The following is a 15,774-nucleotide window of genomic DNA, read 5'->3' on the forward strand; positions in this document are numbered from 1 at the left end:
ACATAAAGAAGGCTTGTCACTCAACACCTGGCACAAAATGAAGACAAGATCCTTAATCTTATTGTCTTTGAAGAAGCCAAAAATTCTCACTCAATCTCTGGCATAAAATAAAAACATCTGGATTTTGTCATAGAAAAACTTTAAAAATAGTCTCTTAACCTTGTCACACAATGAAAACATTCTTACTGTCTATGCTGTGAGTATTGATTAAGCATTGCAAGTGATAATGTGTGTGTCCACAATTAGTTATTAGTCGAATGTGTTCTTCAATGGCCACAAAGCCGCGGCTGCCATACACCACTGGTTTCGAACACGCCACACAAAATGCGTTTCCGGCTTTTTCAATTTTGCGGATGACATCGCCTACTCTTTGCTCGTTGACGTTTCTGTCCAACCACTCCCATTTCCACTCGTTCTTTGCGTTTTCCTTGATTTTCTTTTCAAACCCGCGTTCAACGAACTTCATGCACGAAGCCATTTTTCGGGAAGGCACAAGTTAACGCGCCCGCGCTCACGTGTTTGGAAATGACAAACGGTTTACAGCTTCGCCCGTTTAAGAATACGGCTTTCGGATTCGCCCGCTTGAGAATAAACACCGAGAGGCATGCTCGGTTTACATTTTTCCTCTTCTTTTTTTTCGGCGATTGTGCATGAAAAACGGCGATTTCAAAAAGTAAAAACGGCGATTTTGCATCCCTGTATAGCCGTGGAGCGATGCTTATCAGAATGGGTGATACTAAGCTTATGTATCCGGAAGACTTGACTGGGCGAACCAAGCGGGCAAATTTAGCATCGGATTTCACTAGCTTACAGCATTTACCCTCCCCAACTTCTTAAAGTTAAAAATTGTGCGATTTTTCTCGCCCATGACACTTAGATTTATGGTAAAGGAAGAATAATGTTTTTGACCGGACCACTAAGAAAAGATTGAATTATCAATCAAATATAACAAGAAGTCGCAAGTGGTCAACTAGATCTAAAAAGTTGCCCATCGTGTTTATAATCTGTGCCATGTAGCTTTGAAATCAGCAGTACATTGTTTCGGACACATAGGCTGTGAAAACCCGTAAAGTACATTCACTTTTTCGAAGCATGATCACAAAAATATGGTTGCAAAAATGAGGCGATTTGGTAGAAAAATAACGTTTTTGAGGTAAAAGGTATCGTGTCTATTGTGTGGATAGTTTGTGTATTGTTCTGTATCTGAGTTATTCCATGATTCAGATATAAACACAAAACAATACCAACGTGTTTAAGAGAGGAACACTGTGTTGGTTGGTTGGTTTTGGGGTTTTAATGTCCCTTCAGCAGATGCTAGCTGCTATTCGAGACCGATGCAGTTATTTTCTTTTTCACTAGGAGGAACACTGTGTGTCCGACGTAACTCGAAGACACAGCAAATCATCAATAATCAAAATCGTTAAGTGTCTTGATCTGCCTTGTGTTAAAAACAACGCACCTAAGTCTGACCGAATTTCGAGTCTATTCAATGACGACGTCACTAAAACCAAAAGAATTCCATTCATAACACAGTCATTCATAAGCCGGTTGATGACGCCACGTCATGGACCAATCGAATCGTCACAACATATGCTGACGTCAGCTGCGACGCGGCGCGAAAATGTGCTAACCTAGCTTTACTTGTCTCTGTGATAACTGATTCTGGACTTTCAATGTTCATTTTCTAGCTGCATGTTGACTCGATGTTTTGTTATTGATACTGTTTGTTTGTTGGTTGACGCAACCATGCAAACAAATACGTTTTAGTTACCAAATATCTATTTCAATTCGTTTCCCCCGACTGCATTTTGTTCAGAATGAGCTCTGAATGGGAAGCAAAAAAAGCTTGTTACTATTATACTATGGCTTTTTGAAATCTGTCTTGTGTGTTTGGACAACATTTTACGCAAAACATGTGTGATGTTACACACCTTTCCGACCACCCCTCGTATCCAAAAAGCATAAACTTATCTTTTGTTTAGCATGGCACCGTGGCATATGTCTATATCTGTCACATAAACCATAAAAACAACCTATTCAGACAGTTTCAATTTTCACGATGCATGTCACACTTTTGGTACACAGCTTTATGGAATGACCCATATATATCCTGCAAGTGTATAACTATAATACACCACCTAATACAGCAGTCTCACAGTCTCAATCTACAACAGGTATTAGATACTGCTGGCACTAAAACACCACTAGTTAGTGTATACTACTTGACAGTCTCATCTATAAATCTACCCTGCTACTAATTAAAATCTTGTTCTAAGCACATATTAGTTGACCATCATCTTAGTGCAGATAAGTTTTTTTTGCACGAGTGGGTTTTTACGGGTATGACCATTTAGGCAGCCATATGCAGATTTCGGAGGATGCATGCCAGGTGTTTTTTGTTTTTCTATAACCCACGAACTCTTATATGGATTACAGGATCTTTTCCGTGCGTACTTGGATTTCGTGTACACACGAAGGAGGATAAGGCACTAACACGTCTTGCTCATAAGTTGACCTGGGAGATCGAAAAAATCACCACCCTTAACCAACAAGGCGTGGCCGGGATTTGAACAGTCTCTACCTTCCGCTTTGGAGGCCTGCATCTTATCCACAAGGCTATTGCGCCCATCTTCAAGGGAGACAATAGAAAAGATAAGATAATATAAGAACACTTTAATGTCCATTTTTATTTTACACAAACATGGAAATTTTTCTTTTGGCACCACATCACATTTCCCTTTCAAAACACCCTCTTAACTCACTTGGAACAATTTACTTGCTTACTTCCTTTCAATTACACATTAACATGCTTCCATTTGAAACTTCGAGGTCGTCATCGGGGATTGACGCCCGACAAAAGCTAATTGAAGCCCGACGGAGCGAAGTGACGGAGGGCTTCAATTAGACTTTGGGAGGGCGTCAATCCATGATGAAGACCTCGAAGTTTCAAATGGAAGCATGTTATTGTAATTCAATCTGACGATGATCTCTTTCCTGCTTTCATGCGATGGTAAACAGACAGAATTGGTTCTGTTCTGTTCACACACTACTTTCAGTTCACCTACCTGCAAGGGTCAAGTCCCAAGAAATATGTCTCTGTATTCTTATCTTATCACTCTGCTCCTGTTTTGTTTTCTTTCACATACATTTTCCCCTTCTTTTTTGACGGGTTTCTGGACAGCAAACTCTAAAACATATTCTTTTCATCTCAAAAGCGATCTTCGGAATTGACTGACGTAGTCCAGAAGAATTTATGCATCAAAGGCACAGTGCAGCTCACAGCCTTCGTTTTGCGTTTTTGTTGCAGCTGAGTGCATTTACAGTTCAAAAATCCTCCTATGGTAGTAAAACAAACTCAAAACTACCCAACGACGACATCTGTGAAGCTCGACAGTTTCTTGTTCACGCGAGTGCATAAATTAACCTAGTTATTACGTGGTGTTTGGTCGGAGTTCGATTCAACTGAGTGATTCCGGCCTCCATTTTGTTTTACACAAACTCATGATGACGTCTGATATAGTTTGCTAGTGACTGTCTTTTTGTGCATGATGTGGTGATCTACCTGATCTAAATTTAGATCCAAAAATAGGTCAAGACCAGCCGGGTCCGAGTACGAAATTAATTCGTAAAAAAATTGCAGTTCTTGACTCTTTGGGTGCAAGTCAATGAAACTTGGTAGTTCTTCTAACGGATAGCTGCCTGAGGTATGACTAAAAGCCCCAGGGGCCGTGCACCTGGACTTGACAAGTTCAGTACCTTCAACTTACGTCACGTATTCGACGTCATCACTTCGCATACCTTATGGTCTCCGTATTTCGTTGGCCTTCATATTTCCTACTTGTAAAATGACCCTCAAAGCTAACCGAGACTAGTTGAGGTTGTATCAATGCGCCTCGCCAGCAGGTGGTTAATGGCTTTTTTAGCGAGTGGTTATCGACAATTAATAACCGGTAATTTTTAATGAGTTGGGGCATTCTGACCAATCACAAGATCTGTTTCATTAAAAAGCCAACTTGATTGAATTACAATAGCAGTTGTTTATAGCTCATATGAGACCCTCTGCTACTCAAAAGTTCCCTTTTATTTCAAAAACTGTGCATTTACTGCTCTGTATTCCCCTCAAAATCGAGTCAAAATACTGAGACCCCTACCATTTTGCGAGAGAAATAATTGTTGTGGTTTGAATGCTAATTAATTCTGCATAATGTCCTAATAACAAACAGCAGAGTTACACTCTCCAGCAAGTCCTCACAGCCAGCTAGATCACTTTTTTTTTTAACAGCAAATTCCTTTCCAACGTAAATTTCACACCTGCAAATGACAGGTGTCCACTGAATTTCACAGGGTTACGTGGTTTGCCATGAAATTTAGTGTTTTTTATGAAGACCTAATGAATATGCCTTCAACTTTTTTCTACACGTCAAATGAAAAGGGTAATATTCCGCTTACCGTATTTGACGGACTACAAGTTACAAATTGTGTGTGTGATATTTTTCTTCAAACTTGTTCACTTTTCTTCTTTGTTTCACTTGTTTATTCTCGGAGCCAATTTCGCCAAATACCGTACTTTCGTTTGCCTGGTTGTTTTGATTCATTGACACGATCTGATTATATTTTTTCGACGGCGGCTAATATAGTGACGCGGTTTGAAATGGCTGCGGCCTGGAATGACCTCCACAATGGATCGGGTCAGCCTATACGTGGCTCGTCCCAATTTTTTTTTTAAAAGTCGGGGGTGCGGCTTATAAAACGGTGCGTCTTGTAATCCGTCAAATACGGTACTTAAAACAGATTTCTAAACAAATATAAGCCTCTGAACAAAAGTGTTCAAAAACAGATACAAAAATAACAAAACAAGACTACCATAAGTACCTCAAATGATCTATACCTCTGCAAAACAAGAAGAGCAAACGCTCGATCGAGTCACTTTCGCAGTTCTGAATATTATATGAGGCATCAGATGGACAGGAAGAAATTGCTATTCACAACACAATGAGTCACGTTCACATAAAATTTGAGCCCGGTCACTTTTATAGTTTCCGAGAAAAGCCCAACGTTAAGTTGTGTGTTGCCGAACAGAAAAGGCTAGTTATCTCCCTTGTTTTTCTGATAACGTTCGTAAAAGGCTACAGATGTAAATACTTTGATGTAAAGAATAATCCTACAAAGTTTCAATCACATCCGATGAACTTTGTCAAAGATATAAAATGTCTAATTTTTCCTTTGACGCTGACCTGTGACCTTGAAAAAGGTCAAAGGTCAACGAAACCATCGTTAAAGTGTAGAGGTCATTGGAGGTCACGACTAAACAAAATATGAGCCCGATCGCTTTGATAGTTTCCGAGAAAAGTCCAACGTTAAGGTGGTGTCTACGGACGGCCGGCCGGACGGCCGGCCGGCCGGACAGACTAACACTGACCGATTACATAGAGTCACTTTTTCTCAAGTGACTCAAAAAGCATGTACGGCCTATAATACCAAATGAGCTAAATACGGCATAAGTATTATGGCAGTAAAGGGGTCAAAATATGTGCTTAAGTCGTTACTTTACACTAAACAAAGTGATACTTTGTGCTGACCTTGATAATGGTAGTGCAGATGCTCAGGATCACTGACAAGGATTTCCAGCTGTGACGACAAGGAATGGTCTTGAAGACTCTCCCTCAGCCACAGCTGACCTTTTCCTCCTTGTCCAGCTGAAGATGACGATCGGCTGACCCGATCCATTGTGGAGGTCATTCCAGGCCGCAGCCATTTCAAACCACGCACAAAGGACCAAAACACACCCTCTGATTGTGATGTTATCTAAAAGACAAACAAAAGTGTTATTGAATTTTTTAGCACTGTACTTCTGAGCAAAGACCTCACCATGTTGCTCATCAATTCCAAATGTTACATTTACCAGTCAAAAAAAGCTCCTTTTTAAAAATAAAGTGAACTGCAGAGAAAGCACTAAAGGGAACTAATGGAAGTGTGTACATATATATATACATGTATTAACATTATTTTATATTTGTGCCATTGTGTATGAAAAGTACACCTTTGCTCTGTGCTATTCATTTAATATAAAATTTCAAAAGTAAATTTTCATTTAATTAATATACTTACCAACTCACATAGATAGCAATAACTTCGTTTGGTTGCTAAGACATTGAAGCACTCTTACATGGTAACATGGGGAGATAACTCTAAAACAAAAACCACCTGCCATATAAGGCATGATCCGTGGTAGTTATCTCCCCTACCGGTGCCCGCGCATGCGCAGGCCGTATACCGGTAATACTCATTCCGTTCTGAAACCCATATCCCTTTATACAAATTGCGGGGATGGCTGGGAGGGAATTCGATATGTGAGTTGGTAAGTATATTAATTAAATGAAAATTTACTTTTGAAATTTTATATTAAATTACATATTCTTACGCAACTCACATAGATAGCAGATTGCTAATCTAGGTGGTGGGTAAATTTACTCACAATTAACATCTTGCCAGTATCTGGCCTGCCGCTAAAATAGCTAGCAGACCGAAAGTTCTGTACTTCCGGGAACCAGATACGTCCCGTAGGAAAACATAAACAAAGGCATCTTCTGATGTCTAGTAGATGTGTACTAAAATAGAGGGTACTTAAAATATCCCGCGGATAGAAACTCATGACTACGTTCTTGCACGTTAAATGAGCTGCATTCAAGACTTATGTAAGTCTCTAAGCCTTGAGAACAGGTAAAGAAGAGGCTCACACTCTGACTTCTAGAGTCCGTGCTGCCTGAAGAGGGAGGACTGACTGCCCCCCCCCCCCCTTTTCTTGCCACCACTGTAGGAATGCCTAACCAATGTGGCAGACCATCTAGCTAAGGTTGACTTTACTAAGTCATTGCCTCTACAAGAGATGATGGAAATAAACAAAAGCCTTTGTTCTGATGAACTAAACCGATCAGTGCGAGTTAGAAATATATTTAAAACTCGAAATGTTCAATAGGCTAATATGGCTCTAACAGAGCCAAACTATTGCACGTGGATTGAATTGTATTATCAGAGCTGGTTCCTCAGGTTTCTGATTATTTGCCAGAAATTTGAATCAAACCTAAGCGCTATAGATCAGTCTTTCTCCAAAGAGATGACTATAGCAAAACCAGATAGAAAATGCACCTATACTCCCGCTTCTCTCAGAAGCTACTAGAGTAAGTATGACCGCTTCTCGTGTTTAGATTAATAAGGCTAATTTTGTCAAGGATTAAATAATCCGATCTCAAAAGCTCGAAAACTAGGAGCAAATCCCAAGTCGGGACTGGAGATTTGTTTTCAGCCAACCAAAGGGAGGCTCCTTTAGTCACGATGGCTATAACGAGCCCAAGTGAAAAATTTTGCGACCTAGCTGTTTCAGTGCAACTGATATCGCGTAACGTCTTAAAACAGAGACGTGGGAAAAATTCAGAAAGCCAGAATAGGTGGTTCGCCACCTGCAATGAACGGAGAGAAATGGAGTTCTTTCCGTTAATATTACGCCATTTGTTCCAAGCCAGTCAATGTGACATGGAAACTAAGCCGCTGAACCCTTATGGGATCTCTAGACCAAAACCAGAGTTGAGGCAGAAGCCCCTGAGCGTCTCAATGATTCCCGTACAGTAGACACCCATGTGGATCGAGTGTAAAAAACAGCGCCCTCTTGCCAGCTTTAAGGGCCTTAAGGGCTGGCAACCAATGAAAAATGGGCCCATAATGTGCGACCGACAGGCCGCTCCGAGTAAAATCGAGAGTATATCCGGGAACGGTGAGACGAACATTTAGCAGAAGGAGATAGTACCGAGAGGCAAAAAAACTTCTATCAGCGGCTTCTCCAAATTCACCAGAAGGAGTAGAAGCGCGTAAAGAGATAGAGCCCAGTCCGTGTGGACATACTTGTTCAACTGACTTAGAGAGTCTGCCAAGACATAAAACCTCTCAGAAAGGTACTTCGCTGCTAATAAGAACTCGTGGTGGTAACACCACATCAAAAACTCGCATGCTCGATGTGGCAGCGATGGGAAGCGAGATGCCCCCCCCCCTTTTTTTGCTTATTAAGATAAAAAGGCCACTGAGGTGTTGCCTGATTGAATTAACACATGTTCTCCCCTGACAAGGGGAAACAATTCCACAAGAAACAGAAGAACTGCTTCGCTGATGGAGAGAGAATCAATGGAAAAGCCTTGCATGAGCAATGGTGTGAGAATCCAATGATTGGTTGTGTCTGAGAACCAGTCGAGAAAAGACACTAACATGATCCAGCTCTTTGTTTGATTGCTTAAAATCAACATAAAAAGTAGCCACTTACGATCTATTTTGTGTACCAAAGGAGGGAGTAAACATCGGCACGATCTTTGTAAGTGACCCAAGAAAGGACCTAATCCCCCTCCAGCCGCTGTGGTAGAACACAAAGGCTGAAAGCAGAGTGATGACAAGCACTAAGACTCCAGTTGACAGAACTGTCAATAGTAAGAATAACAACATGCTATTGTTTGCCCACTGAACCCGACGCTAAATTGCGGTGGGTATTTGGCAAAGCGCCATGCCGGGAAGAAGATAAACAAACCCGACCTCTGAATCGCCCCGAGGGGATAAAGTGATGGGTATTTGGCGAAACGCCATGCTGAGAAGGTAAAAGGCAAAGCTGAGAACAGCCAGATTAGTGCTTTTCTAGATAAGAAAAGCCAGGTCTGCCGTGGGCTTTTATTTTGCTGTGAGTTTCTCTTTGTTAGAGAAGAGTCTGCGTGCACATAAGAGGATTCGAAGAGAACCCTCAAGCAAGGAAGAGAATAAAGTCTCACCGACAGAACAATACTGTCGGCCGAGGACTTCTTTCCGGTAAACAGCAAAGTTAAATCCTTTGTAAATGTGTCCCAACAGACAGAAAGGCATCCCGTGAGTACGTAACCGCACACGGGAAAAAACAAATCGAAGACTTGTTCAAAGACGATAATAGAAAGAAGTGCGGCCACAATCTTTCACAGCCAGGAGATCATGAACTTGAAAAAAAGACAGTTTCTCCTTGCTATGAACATAAAGATGAATGATCGTCAAGCCCGGTGTAACCGGGAGCGGTTCCGTATTAAGGAGAAAAGAATACGCTAAGTTCTTAGGCTTGGTGTAACCGAGGCCTATGGATAGCGCTCAGCGAGTGATGCGTTACTTGCGCGGGTGACGCAAGCGAAAACAACGCCGCCTCGCTGCCCACAAGGAAGTGGAGGCAAAGGAGAATCATTTGAAAAAAAAACTTCCACAAATTCAAATGCCCCCGAGAGAGGATCTAAGAACTTCAAAGTTTGAAAATTTCCTGAAATAAGGCTCAAATCAGCTGAATGTGACGCAAGCCACAGCAAACCTGAAGCAGGAGCCTTCCCCATATGATGCCGTGAAAGGCAGAAGTGGGGCAAAACATCGTGTGAGAAAACTTTTATAAGTTGAAAAAGCCACGAAAGACTCTAAAACTTAAAGTTCGCAGATTGTTCTTGAGAAGGAGCAAAATCAGCCAAAGCTGATGGTGAAGTAACGCAGATGACTATGCTACTGCTAACCCCTCAGGGAAACAGTGCATATTAACCTCTGCTGCTAGTGCCAAAACGATGGCAGCTTCCTGTTCAGTAATATCCCAACGATCGTTGAAAAGATGAGAACCGGAAACCAATCCCGGCAAGGCAACATTTGCCGAAACCGGAAAGATTGGGGAAAACAAATTTCCGGAAGCCAGAACTCCGCGAACGGATGTACCATCCACCTGCCTTGTGCCAGCCACAAAGCTGGGAGAGGAAGCGGATGCAGCCCGTGGAAAGGCAGAGGAAGCCGCAAAAGCGGAACCGGAAGCCAAAGACTGATGATTGCCGACTGCCAACACCAAAGTGTTAACGGCGGAAGGCAAAACCATCCTGCTACCGGAAGCGATAGCCGCCGAAGCCATCTTGGCTAATGGCATGGCAAAGGAAGACAACAAAGGTCTGCCAGTGCTAGCTAGACGCAGCTTCCGGTTGGTGGTCACAGAATGATGAGCCGCACGACCAGGAGCAGCAAGCCAGGGCTGAGCCTCTGCAGGAGCGTCCCCATGAGCTGATAGCAGCGGAAGAGGAACATCGCTCAGATAAACTTTAGCAAGTTGATAAGCCACATCAGGTGACTCTAAAAACTTGAAGTTCTCAGCCCGTTTCTGATAAGAAACGATATCAGCAAAAGCTGATGGAGGAGGAGCAGCGGAAGTGGTTGCCGCAAACACCCCTTCCGTGAAGCAGTGTGCAGTAACCTCTGCTGCCAAAGCCAACAAATGATGTAGCTTAGCCGGAAGTCGGCGAGAAGCTTCCTCATCTGCATCTGATGCTTCTTCCTACATATCCTGTTCATCCCTAACAGAAGCATCATAACGATCATCTGAGGGATGTCCAGCGGAACCGGCATCCGGTAAGGCAACTTGCGCCGAAACCGGAAACGGTTGTGGAAAAAATTTCCGGAAACCGGAAATCCGTGGATGTGACAACCATCCGCTGCCCAATGCCAGCTGAAAGGCTGGGAAAGGAAGCGGATGTAGCCTGAGAAAGGCTAGCGGAAGCCGCAACAGCGGAACCGGAAGCCACAGGCTAATGAATGACTTCCGCCAACAGCGAAGCTGCTAACAGCGGAAGTCAAACCTCTCCTGCCACCGGAAGCCGCCCCGACCTTAACGGAGTTGGCGGAACCAGCAGAGGACTGTATAGCATGAGCATCGACCAGCCCCAATAAATTGGAACCGGAAGATCCTGTAAACCTGTCTACCAGCAGCCGCCCCGACCTTAACGGAGTTGACGGAGCCAGCAGACACATGCCCTTCACATCCCATGCCCAGGACCGTGAAAACGGAGCCAGGTTGGTCTGTGGAAACACCCTTTCGGTCAGTGTGCAATTCCGCCGAAACAGAAACTGACGTCAAAGGTTTGCGTACTTCGCCAAGAACACCCGGAGGTGCTGATGTCCCAGACTCAGACAAAAACTTGTCAAAAGATGAGTCCGACATATCCAACACCGTCGTTGGATCTGCGACCACGCCAGCGGACGTGACCGTCGCAGTCGGTTCAGAGCGAACCCGCGCAAGCGAGGAAACATTAGCAACACCCGAGGGAAGAGACAGAGCAGCATGTTGGGCTATTTGTCTTTCCGACGAGATCAATACATGCACTTCTGTTTTGAAAGACGATAAAATCGCTAGCAAATCAGCTTTAGACAAAGATGAATCTGCGCTAGGCGCTTGCACTTTAGTTGAAGGGCCGAAACAGACGCGGCTGGTTTGTCAATCGAAACTGAAAACGATTCATCGTTCGCCGGATTGAAAACAGAGACAGAAACGTTATCGGTAGGAGAAATTTTCTAAGTCCGAGACGGGGTGGTTGTAGCCACCTTAGCTTTGGATTGAGTTGCTTTGCCTGATTGAGAGCTAGGAGAGCACGCCTGTCTGGTTGAACTCCGAGCTCTCTCTCTACTCTTTCGGTTTGTCCGCCATATTGGATGACAACACGAACCAAAACATGATGCAAAAAGTTCCAAACGGTTAAGAAAACGCGTCTCGGTAATAAAAATAAAAGGTCTCACCCAATGCTTGGAGAAATGAAGAGACAACAAAAGTGTTACCAAGGTCCGATGGTCTACCACTGCCGTGAAGACCAACAGATAGAAAATGAAGACAGAGCGCAACAACACGTCCTGCTCCGCGTGTTGAAGAAAAAGGAATGAGTATTACCGTATACGGCCTGCGCATGCGCGGGCACCGGTAGGAGAGATAACTACCACGGATCATGCCTTATATGGCAGGTGGTTTTTGTTTTAGAGTGATCTCCCCATGTTACCATGTAAGAGTGCTTCAATGTCTTAGCAACCAAACGAAGTTATTGCTATCTATGTGAGTTGCGTAAGAATATGTAATTTAATGCATGTTATATCATTTTAATCAGTTGTACAAAGATATTGGCATATTTGTTGAAATAAGGGCCTTTCCAGTTGTTCAAGTCCTTTGCATGTGAAAGCATCCCTAGTTGCTGTTAACTTTACCTGGGTGACTTTGATCCTATGACAGAGGATGGCTTCAATGTGTGAGCTGACGCGCTTAAAGCCCCCGTAGGTGCTCCACACGTTGCTGGTCTGCACTGCTAACAACCGCTCCACCGTGCACTTTAACCCCATCAAAAGATGATGACATTCTTCTGGCCAGCTGCAATTAAGACACAATCAAATGTAACAACAAACAATCTGACACTGTCTTTACCAACGATCAAGACAACATGGCCAGAGCATCTTTGACTCAATCTGGCCTCACCTGACAAAGAATGCCTAGTACTAGTAGTAGTACAGACTGTGTCATAATTAGGGGACTACATTAGACACAACTTTTCCTGCACCTTTGATCTCAGCTACCTTTCTTGTGTGCTGGACGACCTATCACTCCTCATTACTAACACTACTAGGCTTTCACGAGCACTCAGGTGAATCAAAAAGAAAGAAAAAAGTGTGCAATCGCCAATGTGGTTTGTTTTCATATAAATCAGCATTACACATTTTCTCATGAATTATTGATAATAAGACAAAAATCAATGTTATGTATAGTGATTGGAGGGGACTGGAACATTGCAATTGATCCTAAGATTGATTCTAATCATCCTCCAAAAGTGTATAGAATGAGAAGTAGGAAAAAGATGTTAGAAATGATGGAACAGTTGAATCTTGTAGATCTATATTTATAGAAGTCTGCACACCGGTTCAAGAAAATATACCTGGCGAAGATTTAATGGTGTACAAAGAAGTAGACTGGATTATTTTTTAACATCTGAACAATTGGGATTATAATTGTTAAGGCAATGAGCGGCAGTAAAATTAAACTTGGAGAATACATGGAATAACCTAGTTTTCTGTGTATAGTTTTTGAAGAAACTTATGCAAATAAATGAAAACAATTTAAATACTAATGGACACAGACTGCCGTTGCTATGGAAACAGCCGCCACATTGGATTTCTAGGAAACGGTTTTACAGCAACATCATACATCAGACATGCATAATATTTGACCATGTGTTGAGGAGCGGTAGTGACGTAGTACACACCAAGGGGAGGTAACTCCCCGGGTCTGTAGTCATTACCATGGCTCCATTTACACTTGTTGTGGTGGGGTTGCTTCCCTTTAAAATTGTTTAAGACGGGTAGCCTTTTCAGACCTTAGCATCCCAGATTGCGTCAATGCTTTATGTGATTCGGAGTAAGAATATGTCATTTAATGAGTAAAAGTAACAGATCCTATGAAGTCGTTGAACCACACAAACAATGCACAATAAAACAACCATTGAACCAAACAAGTCACTCAATCATACGCTGGTAATGGTAGTGGTAACACTAACAGTAGTAACACTAAACGATACACGCACAAAGAAAAACAGAACATGACAAAACTGATGACACATAAAAAAAAACACAGCCATATCACATACAAAATGAACACCTGAAGTTAAAGTCTTGTTTATTTGATGACTAACCTGAAAATTGAACCAAAGATATGCAAAGAAATTGAACCGAAGATCCAAAGATACGGAGCATTGAAAGAAAGGATGAAATGGTCGACACAATCCTAGACTTTATCACGAAGTCGGTAAAGCTTTCTGGTGGTGTTTGCTTCTTGCGTATGCAAATTCTTCCCAATAATTCCATAATTTATCACTTCGGAGCAGATGGCACACAAATTTCACGGTGTATCAAGATTCTGAAGCCACATCCGTAAACACTCCTTAAGTGATGAGTCCTTGGGTGTGTTTGTTTTAAAAATTTTAGTAATAAATTTTCATTTGATTAATATACTTACCCAACTCACATATAGCAATTAACTCTAGTTCAGTGCTGGTAACGCTGTACGCATCCCCTTGGTAACAAGGGAAGCCCCTCTAAAAAAAGAGTGACCAATACCCATAAGGCCATATTAATACATACTTCCGACTTCCGTATGCGCGCGCATACGCCGCCATATGCATCATTCCAAACGAAGCCCAACTCACTCCCCTTTTTTAGAAATCCACCCCCCACAGCGGGGAGGCGGGAGGGAATAAACGATGTGAGTTGGGTAAGTATATTAATCAAATGAAAATTTATTACTAAAATTTTTAATTAAATTACATATCTTACCCAACTCACATATAGCAGATTGCTACTATAGGTGGAGGGCACTTAACCCAATCAGGAATTGAGAATCTGTCCTGCCGCTAACAGAGCAGGTAACCCAGAAACACATCCTATCTCAATGCATAGGCATCTCTGAGATAAACATCAATGAAAAACCTTTCAATAAAGCCAGCAAGCCGACTCAAGAACTCAGTTCTGCCAGGAGACCAAATCGAAGAACAGCTAGAGTGGAAGCCCAATCTCTTGCCTCGTGAGGCCTAGCTGTAGTAAAGGGCAAAACTGCCCTGACATCCCCTGCCTGACTCTGCCACCATACATAAACTTGTCTAACTATGGTGGAGACCCAATTGGCTAACACTACTCTCGAGATGTCTTTAAAGCGCACCATAACGAATGAGATAAAAAGAAGTTCCTGAGATTCCGATCTAGTGTGCAGAGTCCTTAACGGAAAACTGTGGAGGGCTGTAACCGTACAAAAATGTACATCAGAATCTCCAAGAGCCATAAAAATGCTCAAGAAAGGAATATTGAGTCCGTGCTGTCCGAAGGGGGAGGACTGACTGACTGCCCCCCCCCCCCCCCCCCCCCCCTGTCTACTGCCACCACTTGAAGGCATACCTGAACACTGTGGCAGTCCATCTAGGCAAGGTTGACCTCAACAAGTCATTACCCCTACCAAAGTTGATAGACATTCTTTCTTCCTTCATATAAATTAACCAGTGTTTAACGTCATATATAACCGTTCAAGGTTAAAGGGCGACGAAGCAGAAAGATAAGAACAAGAGCCCTTAGATTTAATGATCTCAAGCAATCCGTGCAAGTCAGAAAAAAAAAAAAAATCTTCAAAACTCGAACAGATCAAAAGGCTAAATATGGCTCTAGGGGAGCCAAAATAGTGATTAAGATTTGAACGGTGAATCAAAGTTGGTAACTCCAGATTCCGCTTATATGCCAGAAAACCCAAAAGAAACCTAAGTGCCATAGATCAGTCTTTCTCCGAAAATCTGTCTATAGCAAAATTAGCAGAAAAAAACACTTACTCCCACTTCTCACAGAAGCTACCCGAGTAAGCATGGCCGATTTCCGTGTTGATCAGCAAGGCTAGTTAAGTAAAAGAGTCAAAGAATCCAATCACAAAAACCCTAAAACTAGGAGCAAAGTCCAAGAAAGGACTGAAGATCAGCTTTCAGCAAGCCTAAAGTAGGCCCTCTTAAACTTGCTGGTTATAAAGCCACCAAGAGAAAAATTAGCACCGAGCTGTCTCAGTGAAACTGATATCACATAATGTCTTAAACAAAGACGTGGGAGAAAAAGAACGGAAAGCCAAAATAGGTGGCTCGCCACCTTCATTGTACCGAGAGAAGAGGAGTTCTATCCGTTAAAACATAAGCCATCTGTTCCAAGCCAGACAACAAGACAAGTACCAGTCCAGAGTTGACGGGCAGAAGAGCCCGAGCAACTCAAAAATATCCTTACAGTAGACACCCGCGAGAAACGAGTGTGAGCAAAACCGGAGCCCTCTTGCCAGCCTAACGAGGTCTGGCAACCCAGAAAGAACGGGCCCATACTGTGCGACCGGCAGGCCGCTCAAAGTAAAACAAGAGTATAAATTTCCATGCCCGGCAGTCG

General features: G+C 42.7%; 1 protein-coding gene across 9 annotated transcripts in view; it reads right to left on the minus strand.

Moving 5' to 3' along the window:
• LOC138983687 (run domain Beclin-1-interacting and cysteine-rich domain-containing protein-like) overlaps positions 1-15,774 on the minus strand; it is a 220,106-nt gene that overhangs the window by 195,429 nt on the left and 8,903 nt on the right. For all 9 annotated transcript variants that reach the window (XM_070356975.1, XM_070356968.1, XM_070356972.1 and 6 more), the window contains exons 2-3: positions 12,037-12,196; positions 5,580-5,805 (exon numbers count right to left, since the gene is read on the minus strand). In XM_070356975.1, coding sequence (XP_070213076.1) covers positions 5,580-5,805; positions 12,037-12,196 — 386 coding nt within the window. The remainder of the gene's footprint in view (positions 1-5,579; positions 5,806-12,036; positions 12,197-15,774) is intronic.

This window comes from Littorina saxatilis, linkage group LG13, assembly GCF_037325665.1.
Source record: "Littorina saxatilis isolate snail1 linkage group LG13, US_GU_Lsax_2.0, whole genome shotgun sequence".
Taxonomy (NCBI): Eukaryota; Metazoa; Mollusca; class Gastropoda; order Littorinimorpha; family Littorinidae; genus Littorina; species Littorina saxatilis.